This window comes from Delphinus delphis, chromosome 4 (genome assembly GCF_949987515.2).
Source record: "Delphinus delphis chromosome 4, mDelDel1.2, whole genome shotgun sequence".
NCBI lineage: Eukaryota > Metazoa > Chordata > Mammalia > Artiodactyla > Delphinidae > Delphinus > Delphinus delphis.
Window position 1 is genome coordinate 431,952 of NC_082686.1, and position 19,169 is coordinate 451,120.

The window sequence follows — 19,169 nt, forward strand, 5'->3', positions numbered from 1 at the left end:
AGGCCAGGGGTAGGGTGGAGGGGCGGGAGGTGCTCAGGAGGGCTAGGCTGGGAACAGAAGGTTCTTTGTGGGTAACATTTATTGTTGTCCATCTTGCAAAGTGATGTGTGCTATTAAAATTAATAAAACAGGAAAATGTAAATGTAAGCGAGTAAACTACCCCATCCAGGGATGACCTGTTTAGTGTTTCTTTCCCGTAGGCACGTCAGTAGTGTGGGACCTTGGGAGTGGCTAGGTGGGCTCTGCACGCCCCATGTGATATGTGTCACGTGTGCTGTTGCTGCTGCGTCTGGGGCCCCAGTTCTAAAGTCCCTGATGGGGCCGGGAATAATAGCCTTCCCAGGCTTGTTTCCACAGGAAGGAGACCCTAGCGGACAGCTGCCTGTTACCTGGGGTTCTCAGGAGGAATGGGGCCTGGGCTTGGCAGTGCTGAGTGCCTGCTGAGGAGTATGTTTTCTGCCGCACAGGCCTCCTGATCACGTGCTACGTGGCGCACATTCCTCTGCCGGCTGGATACAGAGAAGAGATTACACGGTACCTGCGGTCGGTGCAGCTTCCTGATGGCGGCTGGGGCCTGTGAGTCTGCCCAACCCTGCGTCGCTGCGTGTGTACGCATGCACGTGCACCCCTGTTCTTATGTGGGAGATGCACCTGTCAAGGGTGGGGTGACTGCAGCTCTGGCCCCGGGTGGGCAGGGAGAGCCTGTCAGAAGGGAAATGGGCTGGAGGCTACATGCAGGCTGGGTCCGGGTTTCCCTGGGGCTCTCAGAATGGGCCTGTTCACTTTCCGGGCCTCGGTTTTGCAGCTCGCGTTGTAATGAGTTTCATGACTGATTGAGAGACTCCTGAGACCCATATAGCACAGTGAAGACCATTTGCTGTCATCACTAAGGCAGAAGAAAATTGTCCTTGACCCTGGGATGGCAGCAGGGAGAGGCAGGCCGGGCAGTTCTCCCCATGTTTCAGCCTGCCTTTCTGTGGTGTCGCTCGCTCTGGGAGCAGGGCCCTGTCCCAAGGTGGCCAACTGCCTGCCCACCTGGCTGTGGGGCCCTGGTGCTTCTTGTCCTGCAACCAGGACGTTGGCCCCTCCTGGGCTGGCGAACTCCACACCACCAGCCTTCCTTACAGAATCCTAGGAGGACAGCTCAGCTCTGCTTGCCTCCTGGATGGGGTCGTGGGCATCTCGAGCTTCAGATCCCAGCTCTTTGCCGTCTGGGTCCTGGGACAGACTTGAGGTCTCACCAGTGCCTTCGCCTGCCCTGGCATGCTGCCTCTGGAGCTTGCTCCGTGGGCTGTAGTGATGTAGGGTCTGCTGATGGGCCACTGCCTGGGGTCATGTTGATTCAGCCATGGGAGGTAAACGGACAGGGCCGGGCAGGTCCTGGAGGGAAGTTTTGCTGTGCTCTGCAGCATGCGGGATCTTAGTTCCCCCACTAGGGATCGAACTTGCGCCCCCTGCATTGGGAGAACGGAGTCTTAGCCGTGGGACCACCAGGAAAGTCTTGAGGGCAGTTTTGGAACTGCTCAGGTGTCATGGAGGTGCAGGAGCTCCTCCTGGAGAGTGGCTCTTCTGGATGCTTCTCGTGTTGTTACGTCATTCTTGATTTGCTGGGGAAATTTAACGGAAGCGTTGCTTAATTTCTTACGAGTAATGGAAGACGTCATTTTCTCACCTGTCTCCTGCTTCTGTAGGCATATTGAGGATAAGTCCACGGTGTTTGGGACTGCGCTCAACTATGTGTCTTTGAGAATTCTGGGTGTGGGGCCTGACGATCCTGACCTGGTGCGAGCCCGGAATATTCTTCACAAGAAAGGTACACCCTGCATAGCACGTGCTACGTAATAAATAGTTCACGTTACCTCAGCATAATGAGTGCTCGAAAATGGGAAACAGAAAGGTGCACCTGCACTTCACATACAGCAAAACACATGAGCCAGGAAGGTGTCAAAGCAGAACAGGAGGAAGCTGTCTAACCTTGCCAGTAAATTTTTAAAACACAAATAAAGGTCGCCATATAATTCTGTTTGTTTCGCAAATGGGCAAAAGGACTCACGAACAACGCGCTCGTGCGTTGCTTGTGGGAGTCCTCCTTCCCGGGGGCAGCCTGGCCGCACGAGAGTGCTGGGAGCTGGTGGGGCTCTGCCTGCACCCTCCGCCCTCGCTCTCCTGTGTGTCCTCTAGGGCTCCTGGGGTGACTCCCTCCCCTCGGCCTGGGGATGCCCTTCTTCTCCTGCTGCCTCGAGAACGTTCACTGCTCCTCTGCAGAGCCCGGAGCGTCTCACCCGCCTGCCCTCCCCTCACGGACATTCCTCAGTCTGCTCGCCCCCCCTGCTCTGTGCTCGCACACAGGGGCTTCCCATCAGCACCTCGAAGCCCCTTCCTGCTTCAGGGCTCCGCATGTGCCGCTTCGTCTGCCTGGGATGTCCCACCTTCCAGCCAGCCCCGCTGCCTCGGGGGTTCCTTCTCACGCTTCGCCTGGCACCTTGCATGTCACTTCCTGACCTGCCACGTTGGGTTACGCCTCCTGCTGCACTTTCTCACGAGCCTGCAGTCTTCACACGTGTGTTGCTCTTGTGACGAATCCATCGTCAGCTTCTGGGCTCACTAGTGTGAGGTCCCAAGGCTGATTTCTGGTTCCTTGTCTGGGAAGGAATGTCTTCAGGCCATGCTTCCCTAGTAGCTTTGTGGGTTCTTTGCCTTCTGCACACCTGGGTTTGGGGTGAGACCTCCTTGTGAATCGTGTCCAGGATGGTTTTTCTGTGCTTGGGACCAGTGCTGCTGGGGGTGGCTCCAACACGGGGCCACAAGCATCCCCACAGCCACAGTCCACATCCGTCTGCTGCGTGGGTACAGTGCTGCGCAGGACAGCCAGGTGGACTCAGGAGGGAGAAGGCCGAGCGTGCACAGTCAACTCCCTCATCACCTCCAGGCCCGTGTGGACAGGGGCTGCCGTGTGCGCCTGGGCCTCTCACCTTCCCAGCTTCTACTTCCTGGGGGCAGGGGCCAGATAGGCTTGTTCTGGGGCAGACGTCGGTCCCACCCAGCAGCCTTGGTGTTGGGTGGTCCCGAGTGGTTCTGGAGCCTGCGTCTTACCACAGGGAGAGGATCCTTAGCAGGCCCGCCTTTTGAAGGGGACCCGATTCCTGAGGGTCTCGTGTTCACAGTCAGAGGCAGGTGATGGGGCCTGTTTTCTCCCCACAGGTGGTGCTGTGTTCATCCCCTCCTGGGGGAAGTTCTGGTTGGCTGTCCTGAACGTGTACAGCTGGGAAGGCCTCAACACTCTGTTCCCAGAAATGTGGTACGCTTCCCCATCTACGGTCACCACTCTCTTCGCGAGTAGAGGGGTGCCACCCTGGGTCACTTGCTGCCTGTTAGTCGGATGAGGGGCTGTCCGTTCAGTGGAGTTGGGTGGCGTTAGGCTCCTGGCAGAGCCCCTGCTTGGCTGAGTCCTACAGACGATAGGAGGGAGGGAGGTGCAGGGGCGTTGGGCCATGTGGCAGGTGGGTGGGGTCCCGCCTCGCTGGTTACAGAACCTCTGGTGTGGGGCGTGACGTGCTGCCTTTGTTGCATAGATGCCTGTGACTGTCTTGTTATGGACATTTTGAGCATCTATAGAAATAAAGGAAAGGAGGTGATGGCCCATGCAGGCCTCCCCAGCCCAGTGTTGGGTGTGCCGTGCTGACTGTCCCCCTTGCCTTTTTTGTTGGTGAATGTTAAAGTTGATCCCAGACATTCTGTTTCCCCTGCGAACTCTTCAGTGTGTGTGTGTTTTTTTTTTTTTGTACGCGGGCCTCTCACTGTTGTGGCCTCTCCCGTTGTGGAGCACAGGCTCCAGACATGCAGGCTCAGAGGCCATGGCTCACGGGCCCAGCCGCTCCGTGGCATGTGGGATCTTCCCGGACCAGGGCACGAACCCGTGTCCCCTGCATCGGCAGGCGGACTCTCAACCACTGCGCCACCAGGGAAGCCCTCAGTGTGTTTTTTAAAGATAAGAATTTTCTTCTAACAGAACTACAATAGTGCTTAAAAACTCAGCAAAATCAACATTAATTCCATATTGTGTGATACTTATAAGCCAGAGATTTTAAACATTTTGTGAATATCTAATGAAGTCTCTGGACATGTGTCCCGAATACATTCATATACATATAAGTACCCCAATATCACCTTCAGGAGGTGAGGTCCCTGGAGCAGGGAGCTGTCAGGGAGGTTGGGGGGCCCTTGCGCTAGGGGACTTCGGTAGAGGAGAGGTGCGAGGTGAAGGGGCCGATCAGGAGATGACAGCAGGGGCCTGATGAAAGGGCCGACGGCCCAGCCTCCACCGGGGCAGACCTGCCCAAGGCTGGCCACTCTGGAAGGGGCGGGAAGTGGTCTGGGGCCATTCCAGCGTTCCTCACCGGTGGGCCTGCTGGCTGGACCTCGGACCTACCCGGTGTGTAAGGAGCCGCAGAGGAAGGCACTGAGCAGGCGCTGGGAGGGGTGTGGTGTCAGAGGCGGGTGTGGGGGACTGCGTTGGCTGCATCCCCGCGCCGCAGGGCCCAGGCCGTGGTTGCCGGGCCTCTCGGTAACTAGGGCACTGCTAGTCTTGGCGGAAGTTGTTTTGGAGGGCATAGGTTAGAGTGTAAAGGGCAGGTGTGCAGGATGAAGGACCAGAGACCCTGAACCGCTTCAGCTGCAGGAAAGCTGGAAACGTTACCCAAAGTGTAGCAAACGCCCTTTAAAGTGAGTGGAGGAGCCCTCGAGAGTGAGACCAGGTGTGGTGGGGCTGAGGACACCCGTCCAACCCTTACGCCTGGGAGCAGGGGAGGCGGGCTCACCTCCCCATGGCCTCCACGTGGCCTCCCCTCTCACTCGTGGATGGAGGCTGAAAGGGGCGGGTGGAGAAAACAGCCCAGGCGCGCCCCTACCTGGGAGGCTGGCAGAGCCGTGCTCACGTCAGGCTGCGTATCCGGGTGAAGCACAGCAGAGGTAACGATCAAAGACACAGGCCTTGAGAAGATGTGGCAGTCCTGAAGATTTTTATTTAGGAATAGTTTTCAATTTCCAGAAAAGTTGCAGAGATAGTCCAGAGCGTTCCTGTAGACCCCGCTCTCGGTATCTCCGTGATTAACGTTTTTGTTACTGTGGCACGTTTGTCACAACTGGGAACCCACAGGCAGTCCTCACTGTTTAGGAGCCAAGTCTCCTGGCTTTAGGAGGCACCTGGTGAGCCAGGAGAAGTTGTCGGCTTCTGCGGGCTGCGCCCCTCAGGAGCACGGCTGTGCCCACTTGGGCCGGAGACAGCCGTCCACCCCGTGTTCAGGCTTGAAAGGGCCCCAGGCTGCAGTGGTGGGGGGCCCTGCTGACACGCTGTCCCGCCAGGCTGTTTCCTGAATGGATGCCCGCGCATCCCTCCACCATCTGGTGCCACTGCCGGCAGGTGTACCTGCCCATGGCCTACTGCTATGGTACCCGGCTGAGCGCTGAGGAGGACCCGCTGGTCCAGAGCCTCCGCCAGGTGAGCCTGACCACGTATGCCCGCTCTCGGGGGGCCCCACGGAGCCGAGAGCCCCACAGAGTGGAGCGTTCACCTCCTGTCCCTAAATGACTGCCTGGGGGCTTGTGCGGTGGGATGGGCTGCAGGGCACCTGTGAGCAAAGGCCAGGCCCCAGTGTGTCCCCGGGGAGCAGCCTTGACGTGGGGCTTGGGGAGCAGGGTGCTCATCGGGGCCTGTCCTCGGGAGGGCAGGCAGCAGAGGGGACGGGCAGGTCTGGGGCTGAGGTGCTGCCGCCCTCAGGAGCTCTACGTGGAGGACTACGGCCGCATCGACTGGCCGGCGCACAGGGACAGCGTGGCCCCCGATGAGCTGTACACGCCGCACAGTTGGCTGCTCCACGTGGTGTATGGTGGGTGCCCCCAGGGGCTGGCTGGGCCCCCCCGGGGGTCGGTCGACACCTAAAGTGACAGGGAACGCGGAGGGACACGGCCCTACGATGAGTCCTGGCGTTGGGGTCCTGTGGGGACGAGGGGGCCGGCGTGCACACCTCGTGTCCAGCAGACCCACCTGGGGCTCGGGCTCCTGGACAGAGGATTCGGAGCCCAGGGCCTTGAGGGGCCGGTAGTTCCTCCTCAGTGGGATAGAAGGGGCGGGACCCCACGAGGCCAGTCCAAGCCCATCTCCCGTGGGTCCTCCTGGCTGCTCAGAGCCGAGTGGCCTCCCCTTGGAGCCTGGCGGGTGCTGTGTGCGCAGGCGGCCACGTTCCCCCTCATTCATTCGTTCGTTCCCTCACTGGTCCTGCAGACGGGCCCTGGGGTGGGAGCCGGGACCCGCCCTGTCGGCACTGGGAGGCAACACGCTCTGCACGGCTGCGGGGGCTGTAGGGCAGCACCAGGATGCCAGGGAGGGGGCTGCACCAGCAGGCAAGGAGAGTGGGTGAGGGGGTGGCAAGGGGGGGCCCAGAGACTGGCCGCTGTGGGCCGACCACCCTGGGGGGTCTGTGCTGGGGCTGGGACTCCTCTCCGTGTCTGGTGCCTGTTGACGCCCCCCCTCCCTCGCAGCGATCCTCAACCTGTACGAGCGCCACCACAGCGCCGGCCTGCGGCAGCGGGCCATCCAGAAGCTGTACGAGCACATCGCAGCCGACGACCGCTTCACCAAGTACCTCAGCATTGGCCCGGTCAGCGCCCCTCGCCCACTGGCTGTCTGGGCCTGGGGTGGGCGAGGACTGGGGGCGGGTTGCCCAGAGGCCTGTGTCTATGGAGCTGGGAGTGGGGGTCTCCCTGGAGGTGAGGTCTCCCACTGGAGGCGGTCACACCTTTACGTGGGACCTGGGCCTCTGATCCCCCAGGACCCCTGTGCTTGGCCCGCCCTCCCGTCCCACCACCTGGTGTGTCTGGAGCACTGCTTCTTGAGGCCGCCTCCTGAGGTCTCTCTGGCCGGTAGGGTGGGCTGCTTTTCCTCCCCCGGTCCTCTCTCCTTCCCCAGCCCTAATAACCCACCATTTGCCTTTCTCCTATGGGGTTTGCAGGGCCAGGGTGCTTGCGTTCCACTCCTGATTGCTGTTGAGGCTGGTGACTCGAGACGTGCTTCTCAGAGCCTCTGGGCTCCTGACTCTGCTCTGCCCCGTGGGGCTGTGAGCCCGGGTGGCCAGTGCAGGGTCGGGAGGCTGGCCTGCAGCCTTAGGGCACTGGGTGCAGGAGGCAGCGCTGTAGCGAGCCTCGGGCGGCTGTGACCGTGGCCGCCGTGCTGGGTCAGCCCACGGCTTCTCTGTGTGAGCCCAGTGGGTGCAGTGTCCATGAGCCCCACGCGTGACCCTGCTCCCAGGTGTTTTCGAGGCCAGGTGGTACCCGGGGGACGTCAACTGCCACCGCCCCACCGAGGGGCCAGTTGTTTCCCTTTCAGCGCCAGGGGATTCTGCGTGGGCTCTGACCTAAGGCTGCGTAAAGCAAGTTAGAAACGTGCTGTAATTGGACCTTGGCCTAGGAGGTCCCGGGGTGGGAGAGCTGGGCCTCTAGAACATCTGCTCTGAGCAGTCAGGCCCTGCGCCTCTGGTCTCACCTCCGAGTCGCTCCATCTCTCCCGTGGCCCTCAGCCCTATCCTCCATCCTCTGAGTTATCTCAGGTAGCTCAGGACACACCACAACCCATGTGCCCACTCAGGGGTCCCTGCCTTGCCCGTCACCCTCGTGGCGGTTCTGCTCACCAGCTGGCTGGGCTCCCGTCACCTCTACAGGTCACCCTGTCTTTTCCCTGCTGCCGTCCCCCTCCCTCCTTGGCACACGTGCCTTGGCCCATTCCCACCTCTCCCAGGGCAGGGCTGCAGCCTGGTAGCAGTGAGTGCTTGGGAAAGTGGTTAGAGCAGAAGGCCTGGCCTGCAGCAAGGCCGTGCTGGGGCCTCGGTGGGGTAGGTCTGCGGCCCTCAAGCCCGGGAACCCCGGCAGGTGTGGAGCAGAGCCCTGACAGGGCCGTCTCCTCCAGATCTCGAAAACCGTCAACATGCTTGCGTGCTGGCACAGGGAAGGGCCGGCCTCCTCTGCCTTCCAGGAGCACTTGTCCAGGATTCCCGATTACCTCTGGTGAGTGTGGCGGCGAGGGCGTGGCCCTCGGGAAGGGCGTGGCTGAGAGCCTGAAGGCCAGCGTGTCCCATGCAGGGAACTCTGTGTTTGAGGGAGGCCTATTCCCCTGGTGGGCCCTCCACACAGCTGGGTGGGGGGGTGGGAGCTGTCCTCACGTGTCCCCTGCTGCGTGGGCGCATTGCTTTTGGGACACGGGCTCTGGGCCCCTGACTTCCGGCTCTGCCCTTGCTCCCTGACATGGACTCTTCTCGCAGGCTGGGCCTCGACGGCATGAAAGTGCAGGTAAGGGCTGTAGGGCCACAGCTGCTTGCTTACTTGCAACCGTTCCTGCCTTTCGGGTTTGTTAAGATCCCAAGTCACTCCTCCCGATGTGTTCTGTCAGCGTGTGGTAAGTGGCTGCAGGTCCCCCTTGTCCCGCATCTGAGGGGCACCGCCGGGCACCTCCTGGGTGTGTGCTGTCTGGCAGGGATGCTAACAGGCCCTGGGGGGTGGTGGGAGAGCTGAGGGCCTGCAGACACACCACGGGAGCAGTCTGTACACCAGAGTCATTCAGAGCTGCAGCTCGGGGGGGACGAGGGCCACGGTGGTTCTCAGACGCCAGCCCAGCTGCTGCTGGACAGCTGATGATCTCACAGCTCGCATGCTGGTTCTGGTTAGCGGGGTCAGGACAGCAGCAGGATGCGGTCAGAGTAGAACCCGTGCCCTCTGCTGCCCCGTGAGCTGAGCATCCCAGAGGTACCACCTTCAGAGTCCTGAGACACTCCTGTGGCCCCTCTCCGCATATACCGCACCTCTGTTTTGTACCGTTTGCTGATTTCCAGTGTCTGGGTGTTGTAGATGCTGTTCCCCCAGCTTACGTCCTGTGCGTGTCCCTGGGGGTGGGGCTCCTGGGTCACCGGGCAGCCTGGGCTGACCTGGTCCTGTCCCGGCTGCAGGGACCCTGGGGTCAGCGAGCCGGGAGCTTTTGTCTCCTGTCACTCAGTGTGCAAATGTGGCACCTCCAGCAATGTCCTTGGGTCACACTGACCTCTGGGCCCTTTGGGACGAGTGCACGTGGGCCCAGCCCCGCCCAGCGCAGACCACCCTCCCAGGTGCCCTTGCCAGGTGCACTTGAGCCCCACTTCCAGCTCCCTGGCCCCCACGCTGCCAGTCTTGTGTGAAAATATTCCTGAAACACGTGAAGTAGAGGAGAGTGACGAGCCCTCATGTGGCTCCCCACCCGCTTTGACACCTCCAGCCCTGGAGCTTACGAGGGCTTCTGGTCCTGACAAAACTGCCGTGCCGTCCGCACTGAGTTCACGGCAGCCCCCGGTGGGGTTTTGCTGTGTGTTCATTGGTATCAGGATCCAGTCCGGGAGGCTGATCCTTGCTGTTGCCTTTGTCCTACAGTCTCCTGGTGCCCTTCTCTCCTGGGTCATTTGTCCCTAGCATGTCTACCTTCTGCCTGCTCTGCACCCCAGATTTTCTGCAAACTGGCGGTTCGGCCCTGAGGCTTGATCGGTTCAGGTCTTTTTGGCCAGGCGCTGTGTGTGTTCTTCCCACACGTTGTCCTGCCAGGCTGCAGTGTCTCGTGTCCCTTAGTGCCACCGATTTGTCTGGGCTCCGTGCCAGTGGGCAAGCAGTGGAGGCCATGGCGGTGATCTTCCAAATCCTGGAAGTGCTCTGAGGAGCTCTGTCCTGGCTGGTGGCCTGGCTGCCTGACCAAGTCTCCTTGCAGGACCAGCCCCTCTCAGGGCCTCGTGGGCTTTAGGGGTACAGAGCCCAGAGCCTGGGGTGAGGAGTCGGCTGGACTCCTACCTCTCTGCAGGAGCTGGTGGATGCCCCTGCACCTTCCTTGGCCCTCTAGGCACCCATCAGATCTGGGAAGTTGGGGTGGGGGTGGGAGGTGGCTGCTGTAGGGCTGTCCTCTTTGCACAGGGTACCAATGGCTCGCAGATCTGGGACACCGCGTTCGCCATCCAGGCTCTGCTGGAGGTATGTGGCTCTGTCCCTCATTCTCCAGCCTCCACCTGCTCTTCCTGTATGTCCACCCCTGGATCCAGCCGGACACGGCACCTGCCGGCCCTGACCCTTCGCTTACCTGGGCTCCGAGACAGTGGTCTTGCTGGCAGCTCTGGGTGTGGGGCTGGCTTGAAGTCTTCGGGGGCAAGGGGCCCTGTGAGGGCTGTTCCCGAGGTGGCGAGGTGGTGGGGTCTTCTGTAGGGGGAGCAGGCTCCAGGCTCTCCTCAGTGCTCAGATTGCTCACTACGGATGCTTCTGAGCACGTACTAGAGAGAAACAGGAGCGTGTCTTTATGCTGGTGGGAATGAGGTTGGCAGGATTTGGGGGGGAGTCTGGGCCACGTGGGGGCCTGCCTTAGATGGGCAGGGGCCCTGTGGGCACAGGCTGGGGCTGGGGCCAGGGTGGTGTGGACTATCTCTTCTGCTGTCACTCCACCATGTCTTTCTGACTTGGCGGCAGAAACCCGAGAGCCCCGAGACTTGGGTGAGTTTGCTCCTGGTTCCCAGTGGTGGCCGGGTATCGCCAGGGTCGTCCAGGGACCAGCCACGCACGCAGGCATGTGCCGGCTAGTGGCTCACCCCCTCCTCTTTCCCAGGCGGGTGCACAACACAGGCCAGAGTTTTCGTCCTGCCTGCAGAAGGCTCATGAGTATCTCCGGGTCTCGCAGGTGAGACCAGGCCTGGTCCGTGCCTCGCACAGGCAGGGTGCCCCTCCAGCCCAGGCCGTGCCCTGATTGTGGGTGGGGGCAGTGGGCCACGTGGGTGCTACCTGGAGGGTTCCCACTGGCACTGGTGACCATGAGGGCGGCGGCACTGGGTCCCTGCATGTCCTGCTGTGCTGGCCCCTCCCTGCCCGGCGTCTATGTACTATGGTGGTGACGTGTTCCCTCCTGCCCCTCGGATTCTCACCAGGTCCCAGACAACCTCCCCGACTACCAGAAGTACTACCGCCAGATGAGCAAGGTACCGCGGCCAACCCCACTCGCCTCAGTTAGCCGGGCTTTGCCCTCAAGGAGGGCTCTCTCCTCGGCTTCCTGTTCTGATAGATGCACAGTGCGGGGTTCCACTGATGTACCCAAGATATTCCTGACTGAAGAGTTGTGCATAAATGCAGTAGCTGAGCTCTGTGGGCTTCACCCCACCATGTCACGCACTGTGTGCACTTAGCAGCACCTGCAGACATTAAATAAGCTGTCAGAACATGAATGGCAGTGATGAGGGGAGGAGTGGGGAGGGCAGTTCTTGCAGCACGTGGGGGCATGGGCATGGCCATGGCTGCGTTCTCACAGCGGGTTGCTTGTGCCCATCCCACAGTAGAGCCTGAAGGCGGTGACGGGCAGAGGCTGCAGTCCTTGTGCTGGAAGTTGGAGGCCGTCCACGTGTGTGTGGCTTGGGGCTGTGGCTGTACCTCCGCTGTGGATGGGCCTTGGCTCTGTGCAGGCGTGCGAGGTGCCATGGCCTGGGGTGGCCAGGTGTGGGCTTGGCCTCCACCCTTACAGCCCCACACTTTCCAGGGCGGCTTCTCCTTCAGCACACTGGACTGTGGCTGGATTGTTGCCGACTGCACAGCTGAGGCCTTGAAGTCCCTCCTTCTCCTGCAGGAAAAGTGTCCCTTTGTCACCAAGCACGTCCCACGAGAGCGGCTCTTCGATGCTGTCGCTGTGGTGAGGCTGCTGGGTGTGGGGCTCTGGTCACACAGCTGAGGGCACTGTGCACGTGGAGTCTTGGCCACCCCACCACAGACCCTCTTAGCACACCCAAGTTTTTTCCAATTTTTACGGTGGAGATCACATAATTTGGTGGCGCACGTGTGCTTTATAAGTGGTAAGCATGCACGTGCCGGGGAGTGGTCCCGGGTGGTCACGGAGTACCCGGTTGATAAAGGTTGCAGCCCACTGTTCTGGGCGCCTGAGGGTCCTGGTTTAACATGAAAACCGGCTCCCTCTTTCCCATCCCTGCTCCTTGGTTCCTAGCCTTGGGGTGTTTCTAGAAACTGGGCCACAGCCTGTGGGCCCTTGCACGTGCTCAGCGCGTGGGTGAATTCTCAGGATGTTCCCTCTGGTTTTAGTTGCTGAGCATGAGAAACCCTGATGGAGGGTTTGCCACCTACGAGACCAAGCGTGGGGGACACCTTCTGGAGCTTCTGAACCCCTCGGAGATCTTCGGTGAGTGCTCGGCCAGTTACGTGGCCACAGACTCGGGGGCCCTGCATGCCTGAGGTTGGACCTCTCGCCAGAGCCTGGAGCTCTTTCCCCTGGCGGGGGGCAGTACCAACAATGTTCTGGCAGATGCGGGCGGATGCTCTAAGGAGCCCCCAGGCACCAGAGTGTTCCGTGCTTCTCGACTTGCCAGGGTGCGGTGACCCTGGTTGTGGATAGAAAAGCTGCAGTCTGCCTCTCGGAGGTGGGTGGGATTCACACCAGCTCTCTGGCCCGAGCCTGGGCCGGCTCCTGCTCTGTCTTCCGTGGAGGCCGGCCTGTCTCCTGAATGCTCCTCACGGAGCCCACAGCTCCTCACAGGGAGGTGACAGTGGGGACCCGCTTGCCTGTGTCCTCCTGCTGCGTCTGCGTGCGCCCCTGTCCCCTCCTTCCGGATCTGCATTTGTCGGGCTCCTGTAACTGGCAGATGTGCTCCTGTGGAGGCCTTCTCAGGGTGGGCTGCAGCTCTGCTGTGTGCGCTTCCCTGTTACCCTCCCACTGGCCTGGCTGTCCTGCAGCACAGATGGGCCTCCAGGTCACCTGTGTAGGTGCCTCCCTCCCACCTGGTGGCCACGTCACCGGGCTGCTCGCTGGTGGTGCTTCCTCCGTGCCTTTGGAGGATGGTCAGGCTCGTGATGTGTTGTACAGGCTCTGCATGTTACGGCGTTCTCCTGTGTCACGGTTTGGCCTGAATTGCCGAATTGGGCAGCTGAGGTAAAGTTCACATTTCTCAAGCCTTCCTTTTCTTTCCCAGGGGACATCATGATTGACTACACATATGTGGAGTGCACCTCGGCTGTGATGCAGGCGCTGAAGCATTTCCACAAGCAGTTCCCAGACCACAGGGCCGGAGAGATCAGGTAAGGGCGGCCTTGGCACAGGGATGCTCAGTCACACAGCGTGGGTACCGTTAGCTTGGGGCCAAGAAGTCAGACAACCTTGATGTCATTGAGGGCAAGCCATTTGCTCACTTGGGGTGCTCAGGCCAGGGGCCCATCTCAGGCAGGGGGCTCTGGAATAAAACTCATTTAAAAATGGAAGGGGTTTCAGATGCTCCTGAATCCTGCTGTAGGCCTGAAGTATATCAAATGTGTGCACTGGGGCTCAGAGTAGCACAGTTATAACACAAAAATGAGTTATTTTTTTGCGTCTTCTTAGTAACATTGAAAGAAGACACATAAAGGTGTACCTAGGAGATACTGTGGGTTCAATTCCAGCCACTGCAAATGTCACAGTAATGTGAGTCACGTGAATTTTTGGTTTCCCAGGGCATATGAAAATTACGTTTACACTATATTGTCATCTGTGAAGTGTTCAATAGCGTTATGTCTAAGAAAACGATGTACGTATCTTAATTAAAAATATTTTATTGCTAAAAAATATTAACCATTATCTGAGCCTTCAGCAAGTCAAATTCTTTTTGTAATAGTAACATCAAAGATTAATGATCACAGATCACCATAATAGATATAATAATAATAAAAAAGTTTGAAATATTGTGAGAATTACCAAAATGTGATAGAGACATGAAGTGAGCAAATGCTGTTGGAACAACGGCACTGATAGCCTTGCTCGATGCAGGGTTGCCAAAAACCTTCAGTTTGTAAAAAACACAGTGTCTGTGAAGTGCAGTAAAGCAAAGCACAATAAAATGAGGCCTGCCTGTACCCCCAGCTCCACCTGTGCCCAAATAATGGTAGTTTTTAAATAAACCTTTCCTGTTGAAGTCTGGCACATGTTTAGAGAAGTACACAAACCATACATATAGCCCTTGGATTAATTATGAAGCGGACACACCCATGTGACCACGTCGGGCAAACACATTACCAGAAGCTCCCCGCCTGGTTCTCCTCTGCCCACTGTGATCCCAGCGTGGAAGCCCACGTCTGTCTCTCCCCACTGTCGAATGCAGACGCCATGCTTTGTTTATGCCTGTGCTTGTTGTATATCCTTCAGGGCCTCTCAGTGGGTTATTATGAATCATCCTGCTGTGAACAATCTCAGACTTGTGTTTCGGGGCACAGAGGTTCCCAGTTCTTGAGGACGTGGATGTGGACTTGCTGTGTTATGGGGCTTCTGTGCAGTTCTTGTAGATTTTCCTTCATCCTTGTATGATTCTGTTGTTTCATGGCTCTTGGTAAACCTGGTATAGATTCAGCTTGGTCATCATGTGCTTTACTTTTTATATATTGTTGGATTCAATTTGATAAGTATTTTGTTTAGGATTTTGTCAAAGGTTCATAAATAGCTAAAAGTAAAGCCAATGAATCATTAGTAAAAATTTATCACGCACACACCACAAAGACAGTTTGCAAACCAAGAGTGCACAAATCCAAACATTGAATGAGGCTCGGGTATATATTGTTATAAAGAGCTTATATTGTGAGAAGGCAGTAACTGTTTATTCTTCACAGTGATTGGTTACAATATCAGAATTTTCAGTGATTACCTCGTATCAACCTTGGGAAGCAGTTCAAGTTTCTTTATGATTTCCAGAGGTGTAAACAAGAAATGACCCAGGTCAAGTTAGTCTTGCAAAATAAGCTAAATTAGCCTTTGTATGATTAAACTGGTTTTGTCTGCTCAGGGAATTTTCGAGGGTGGGCTCTGTTTGTTTTTGATTTTAACAGTTCCCCATTTTGGTCATTGTCTCAGCCGGCTGAGAGTATCACCAACCAGTGTCGTGTTATTCTCTCTCTCCACCGTTGTTGTAGTCAGGCTGAAGAGTCACATATTGGCTGTTTTCACTAGTTGAATTGACAGGTTGGAGGGCCATGTAGTCACCCTCATTCATCATTCATGTGGTTATTGCAAATTTCATCCAGTTGTCTGATCATCATTCATGTGGTTATTGCAAATTTCATCCAGTTGTCTGATCCTGATGGATACCATTTGGTATGTGAGTGGCTGCTGGTAGGCATTTAAAACTGTTGCGAAATTAATGTGATGACTATAAAAAGAACAATAATCGAGATTGAAAAATTTCCCGGAGCCCAAATTTAATCAATTAAATAAATCAAATGGGTTATAATCAGATTCGGGTATTACCTTTCTAAGTCAGTCTACAAAAACTTCAAAAGTTGTTTATGGAGGCGCACATGCTGTGTCAGCAATCACATGTCCTCAGTGTTCCTCAGGACAGGATGCACCTTGGGTGTTTACTTCAGGAGGCAGCATCGTAGATGTCTTTCCACATAAATTAGGCCTCTATATGATCTGCGCAATCAGGTAATTCAATGAGAGGCATTTCTATGGAAGCAAAAGAAAAATAATGGTAAATAATTCAAGGAAATTATAAATTCAGTTTCTGAGTTTGGAGAGCAGCTAGTTGAGACGATTTCTAGATGCTGGGTTCTAAGCATCTTCAGATGCACTGAGGACAAGTGTGGCAATTAGACAGATTTTCCTGGTTTTCAGTGTGAATGTCTCTGGTGATCTTTCTGAGTGGCCACACAGCAACAGGCATGAGAATCGTCCTCACATGAGCTGTTGAAGTTTGTATCAAGTTGTCCAGCTTTTGCTTGCAGGGCTTCGGAAAAAGGGCAGTTTTAGTTTCATAGTGATTCAAAAATCAAGAGTGGAAGAAAATTGTAAGAGTTCTAGCCACATATTGGAGGAAGTCAGAAGAATTCAGGATTCAGTCCAGTTTACACTTAGAAAACAAATTAAAAGACAATTAATAGTACTAGAATCTGATGTACATAAAGGGGTATTATTGAAACATAATTTTTCTCTCTATAATCACCTCCAAAGATAGTTATCAAAGATAACTAGTCTAGTTTCAATAAACTTGGCCTGATTATTTATATAAGTGCAGCAGGAATAGCGACTGACCATATAGGCTCTTTAAAATCTGTTTCGTTGGAACTTTTCATGAGGAATCTCATATTGGATCTTTAAAGTCTCTTTAGGCTAAGAGGCCAAGCCAAGGACTTGTCCAGTTGTGTCCTGTTACAAGAACAGATTCTTACTTAACTTTTGCAAATATGTATTGTTATGAAAAATAAGAATATTTAATAGGAGTTTCAGAATTCTTGAGGGACCAGGTAGGGAGAAAAAGATAAATGTTTACTAAATTGCTGTAAGTTGCAGACAGCTTAAAAGAGGAGAAAAGGGGTCCTTTAATTTTGGAAAACAGAACGCTAATGAGCGAGCACTTATCAGAAGCCTACATTCTAGAGTACTTGTGAGGGTCTTTTCCATGAATCTCTTTGAAGATGAAGCACTTTTGCAGGAACATTTTTGCAAAAGCATCAGAGTAAAATAATAACTGTTTGTAAATGAAAAGAGCTGGAATTATATCAGGGCATACCAGATTTTTGGGAATTTCATATGATTACTGGAATGTTTATTTTATTTATTTTTCAATAAATTTATTTATTTATTTATGGCTGTGTTAGGTCTTTGTTGCTGTGCACAGGCTTTCTCTAGTTGTGGTGAGCAGGGGCTACTCTTCATTGCAGTGTGTAGGCTTCTCATTGTGGTGGCTTCTCTTGTTGTGGAGCACGGGCTCTAGGCGCGTGGGCTTCAGTAGTTGTTGCACGTGGGCTCAGTAGTTGTGGCTCATGGGCTCCAGAGTGCAGCCTCAGTAGTTGTGGCGCACGGGCTCAGTTGCTTCACGGCATGTGGGATCTTCCCAGACCAGGGCTCGAACCCGTGTCCCCTGCATTGGCAGGCGGATTCTTAACCACTGTGCCACCAGGGAAGTCTTGGAATATTTATTAATAATTTCCACATAAATACATCCTAAAAAAAGTTCAGCATCACTTCTTATTTGAAAATGCTTCCCCTGAAATTTAACACATACGAAAAGTTACATAGTTGTAAAAGAGCTTGTCTCTTTTAATAGAGAAGACTCAGTTTTCTTAAGTAATCAAAGACCCAATAAAGACAAATCATAGAATCTTAGTTTTCTAGACATATTACATTAAAGGTAAAGAAAAACATTTGTTTACCCTTTCTTATTAAGAGCAGACCAATAATCTAAGAAAACTATCCTTTTAACAGAGAAAAGCAAATTCTAATTTCGTACCAGTGTAATTTTTTCTGTTTTTTAATTTATATTTGGTTGCGTTGGGTCTTTCTTGCTGCGTGTGGGCTTTCTCTAGTTGGCACGAGCAGGAGCTACTCTTCGTTGCGGTGCACGGACTTCTCATTGTGGTGGCTTCTCTTGTTGCGGATCACAGGCTCTAAGCGTTGGGTTTCAGTAGTTGTGGCACACGGACTCAGTAGTTGTGGCTCACGGGCTCCAGAGCACAGGCTCAGTAGTTGTGGCGGGCTTAGTTGCTCTGCGGCACGTGGGATCTTCCCCGACCAGGGCTCGAACCCGTGTCCTCTGCATTGGCAGGCGGATTCTTAACGAGTGAGCCACCTGGGAAGTCCCAGAACCAGTGTAATTTTGATATTAAAATTCTTCCTTTTTTAAAAACTTGTATAAATCCATTCCAGTCTTAGTCAACGTGACTACACATAAAATTCCTTCTCCAGATTCCTTTTCTATAAACCTACAGCTTTTTATATCCATTCAAGTTTTGTCCTTTTTCCTTTCTTATTCTGGAACAATCATTTTACTTACAACAAAATTACTTTCTTTTTTCCCTTTCAACAAAAATGTATCCTTATTCCTCATACCTTTTTTTTTTTTTTTAATATTTATTTGGTTGCACTGGGTCTTAGTTGCAGCTCACCGGGTCCTTAGTTGTGGCAGGCAAGATCCTTAGTTGTGGCATGCAAACTTCCAGTTGCAGCATGCATGTGGGATCTAGTTCCCTGACCAGGGATCGAACCCGGGCCCCCTGCATTGGGAGCGTGGAGTCTTAGCCACTGTGCCACCAGGGAAGTCCCCCTCATACCTTCTACTGAAAACACACATCCAACTTTTCATATATAGTCATTTTCTTTTATCTCTATTTTCTAGTAATTTTGTAAACAAACAAACTTTAGTTCTTATATGAATCAGTTTTGGCAAGGGAACTTCTATAGCAGTCTGTATTTTTTTTTTTAAAGCCTCTTTTTTAAAAAAATGCTGATTTTTCAACTTTATTAGTTCAAATGTTATTTTCTCAATTTCAAAGACTTACAAAGCTTACCTAGAGAAAAAATGATGCAAGGAAGTTGTTACAGAATAATTACACATTCACTCTTAGAGGATAGCATAATTGCCTGTGAACGACATTAAATGAATATAAATTCTTTCTACATAATACAGTTAAAATAAAAGATATGCTTTCTGGAAATTACATTATGAGAGTCTCTGGTGTCTACAGGTTCATCCCAACGTTGCTCTACTAGACTGGGAAACATAGAACAGGCAGGGGCTGCAGGATCCTCACATCACTGCTGAAGAGGGTTGCTCTGCGTTGAGTAGGCAGAATAAAGATTTGAAGGATGGAGAACAACCTCTAAACTGATCGCTGAGCTATAACTGTATGGGAAAACGCCACCAGAATTCCCAGGCTTGCAAGTAGTTATAAGATTGCTCCCTGGCTGCAATCTGAAAAGGCGAGGCAACAAAGCCTGAGCCTATCAGAGAGGTTGCAGCCTGGCCTTAAGGAGCCATCGCTGTGTGTACAGGGCAGAAATGGTGTGGCTGTGGTTGGAATGGCCTGTCCAGCTGGCTGCGCGGTGCTTCTGTTGCTCAGTTTGCCGTCGTGTAAGAGTGGCCGTTTTCCAGCATGGGCCATTCCTTAGTGAGAGACGCAGTGTATACCATGCCCATACCTTTGTGTGTAAAACCGTACAACTAACTGAGACGGCAGTGTAATAAATGGACACGTATTTCTTATTTTCAGTATATGGCATGTGTGCATCCTATTTTGTACTTTATGAAACTATTGCTTACATACAGATAATGAATAAATCTATTAATAAATCTATAAGGTATAGCTAAAATTAAAGATGTATACTATCCCTTTAT

The 19,169-nt window shown here is 54.2% G+C and overlaps 1 protein-coding gene across 3 annotated transcripts in view; it reads left to right on the forward strand.

Moving 5' to 3' along the window:
- LSS (lanosterol synthase) overlaps positions 1 to 19,169 on the forward strand; it is a 42,600-nt gene that overhangs the window by 3,170 nt on the left and 20,261 nt on the right. Inside the window, exons 4-18 of one of the 3 annotated variants that reach the window (XM_060010194.1) lie at positions 468 to 576; positions 1,692 to 1,813; positions 3,202 to 3,298; positions 5,362 to 5,497; positions 5,777 to 5,885; positions 6,538 to 6,656; positions 6,828 to 6,905; positions 7,958 to 8,055; positions 8,310 to 8,337; positions 9,973 to 10,029; positions 10,652 to 10,723; positions 10,968 to 11,018; positions 11,657 to 11,719; positions 12,124 to 12,220; positions 13,008 to 13,113. In XM_060010194.1, coding sequence (XP_059866177.1) covers positions 468 to 576; positions 1,692 to 1,813; positions 3,202 to 3,298; positions 5,362 to 5,497; positions 5,777 to 5,885; positions 6,538 to 6,656; positions 6,828 to 6,905; positions 7,958 to 8,055; positions 8,310 to 8,337; positions 9,973 to 10,029; positions 10,652 to 10,723; positions 10,968 to 11,018; positions 11,657 to 11,719; positions 12,124 to 12,220; positions 13,008 to 13,113 — 1,342 coding nt within the window. Of the gene's footprint in view, positions 1 to 467; positions 577 to 1,691; positions 1,814 to 3,201; positions 3,299 to 5,361; positions 5,498 to 5,776; positions 5,886 to 6,537; positions 6,657 to 6,827; positions 6,906 to 7,957; positions 8,056 to 8,309; positions 8,338 to 9,972; positions 10,030 to 10,651; positions 10,724 to 10,967; positions 11,019 to 11,569; positions 11,720 to 12,123; positions 12,221 to 13,007; positions 13,114 to 19,169 lie in introns of all 3 variants that reach the window. The other 2 variants (XM_060010192.1, XM_060010193.1) reach the window with 2 other exon arrangements.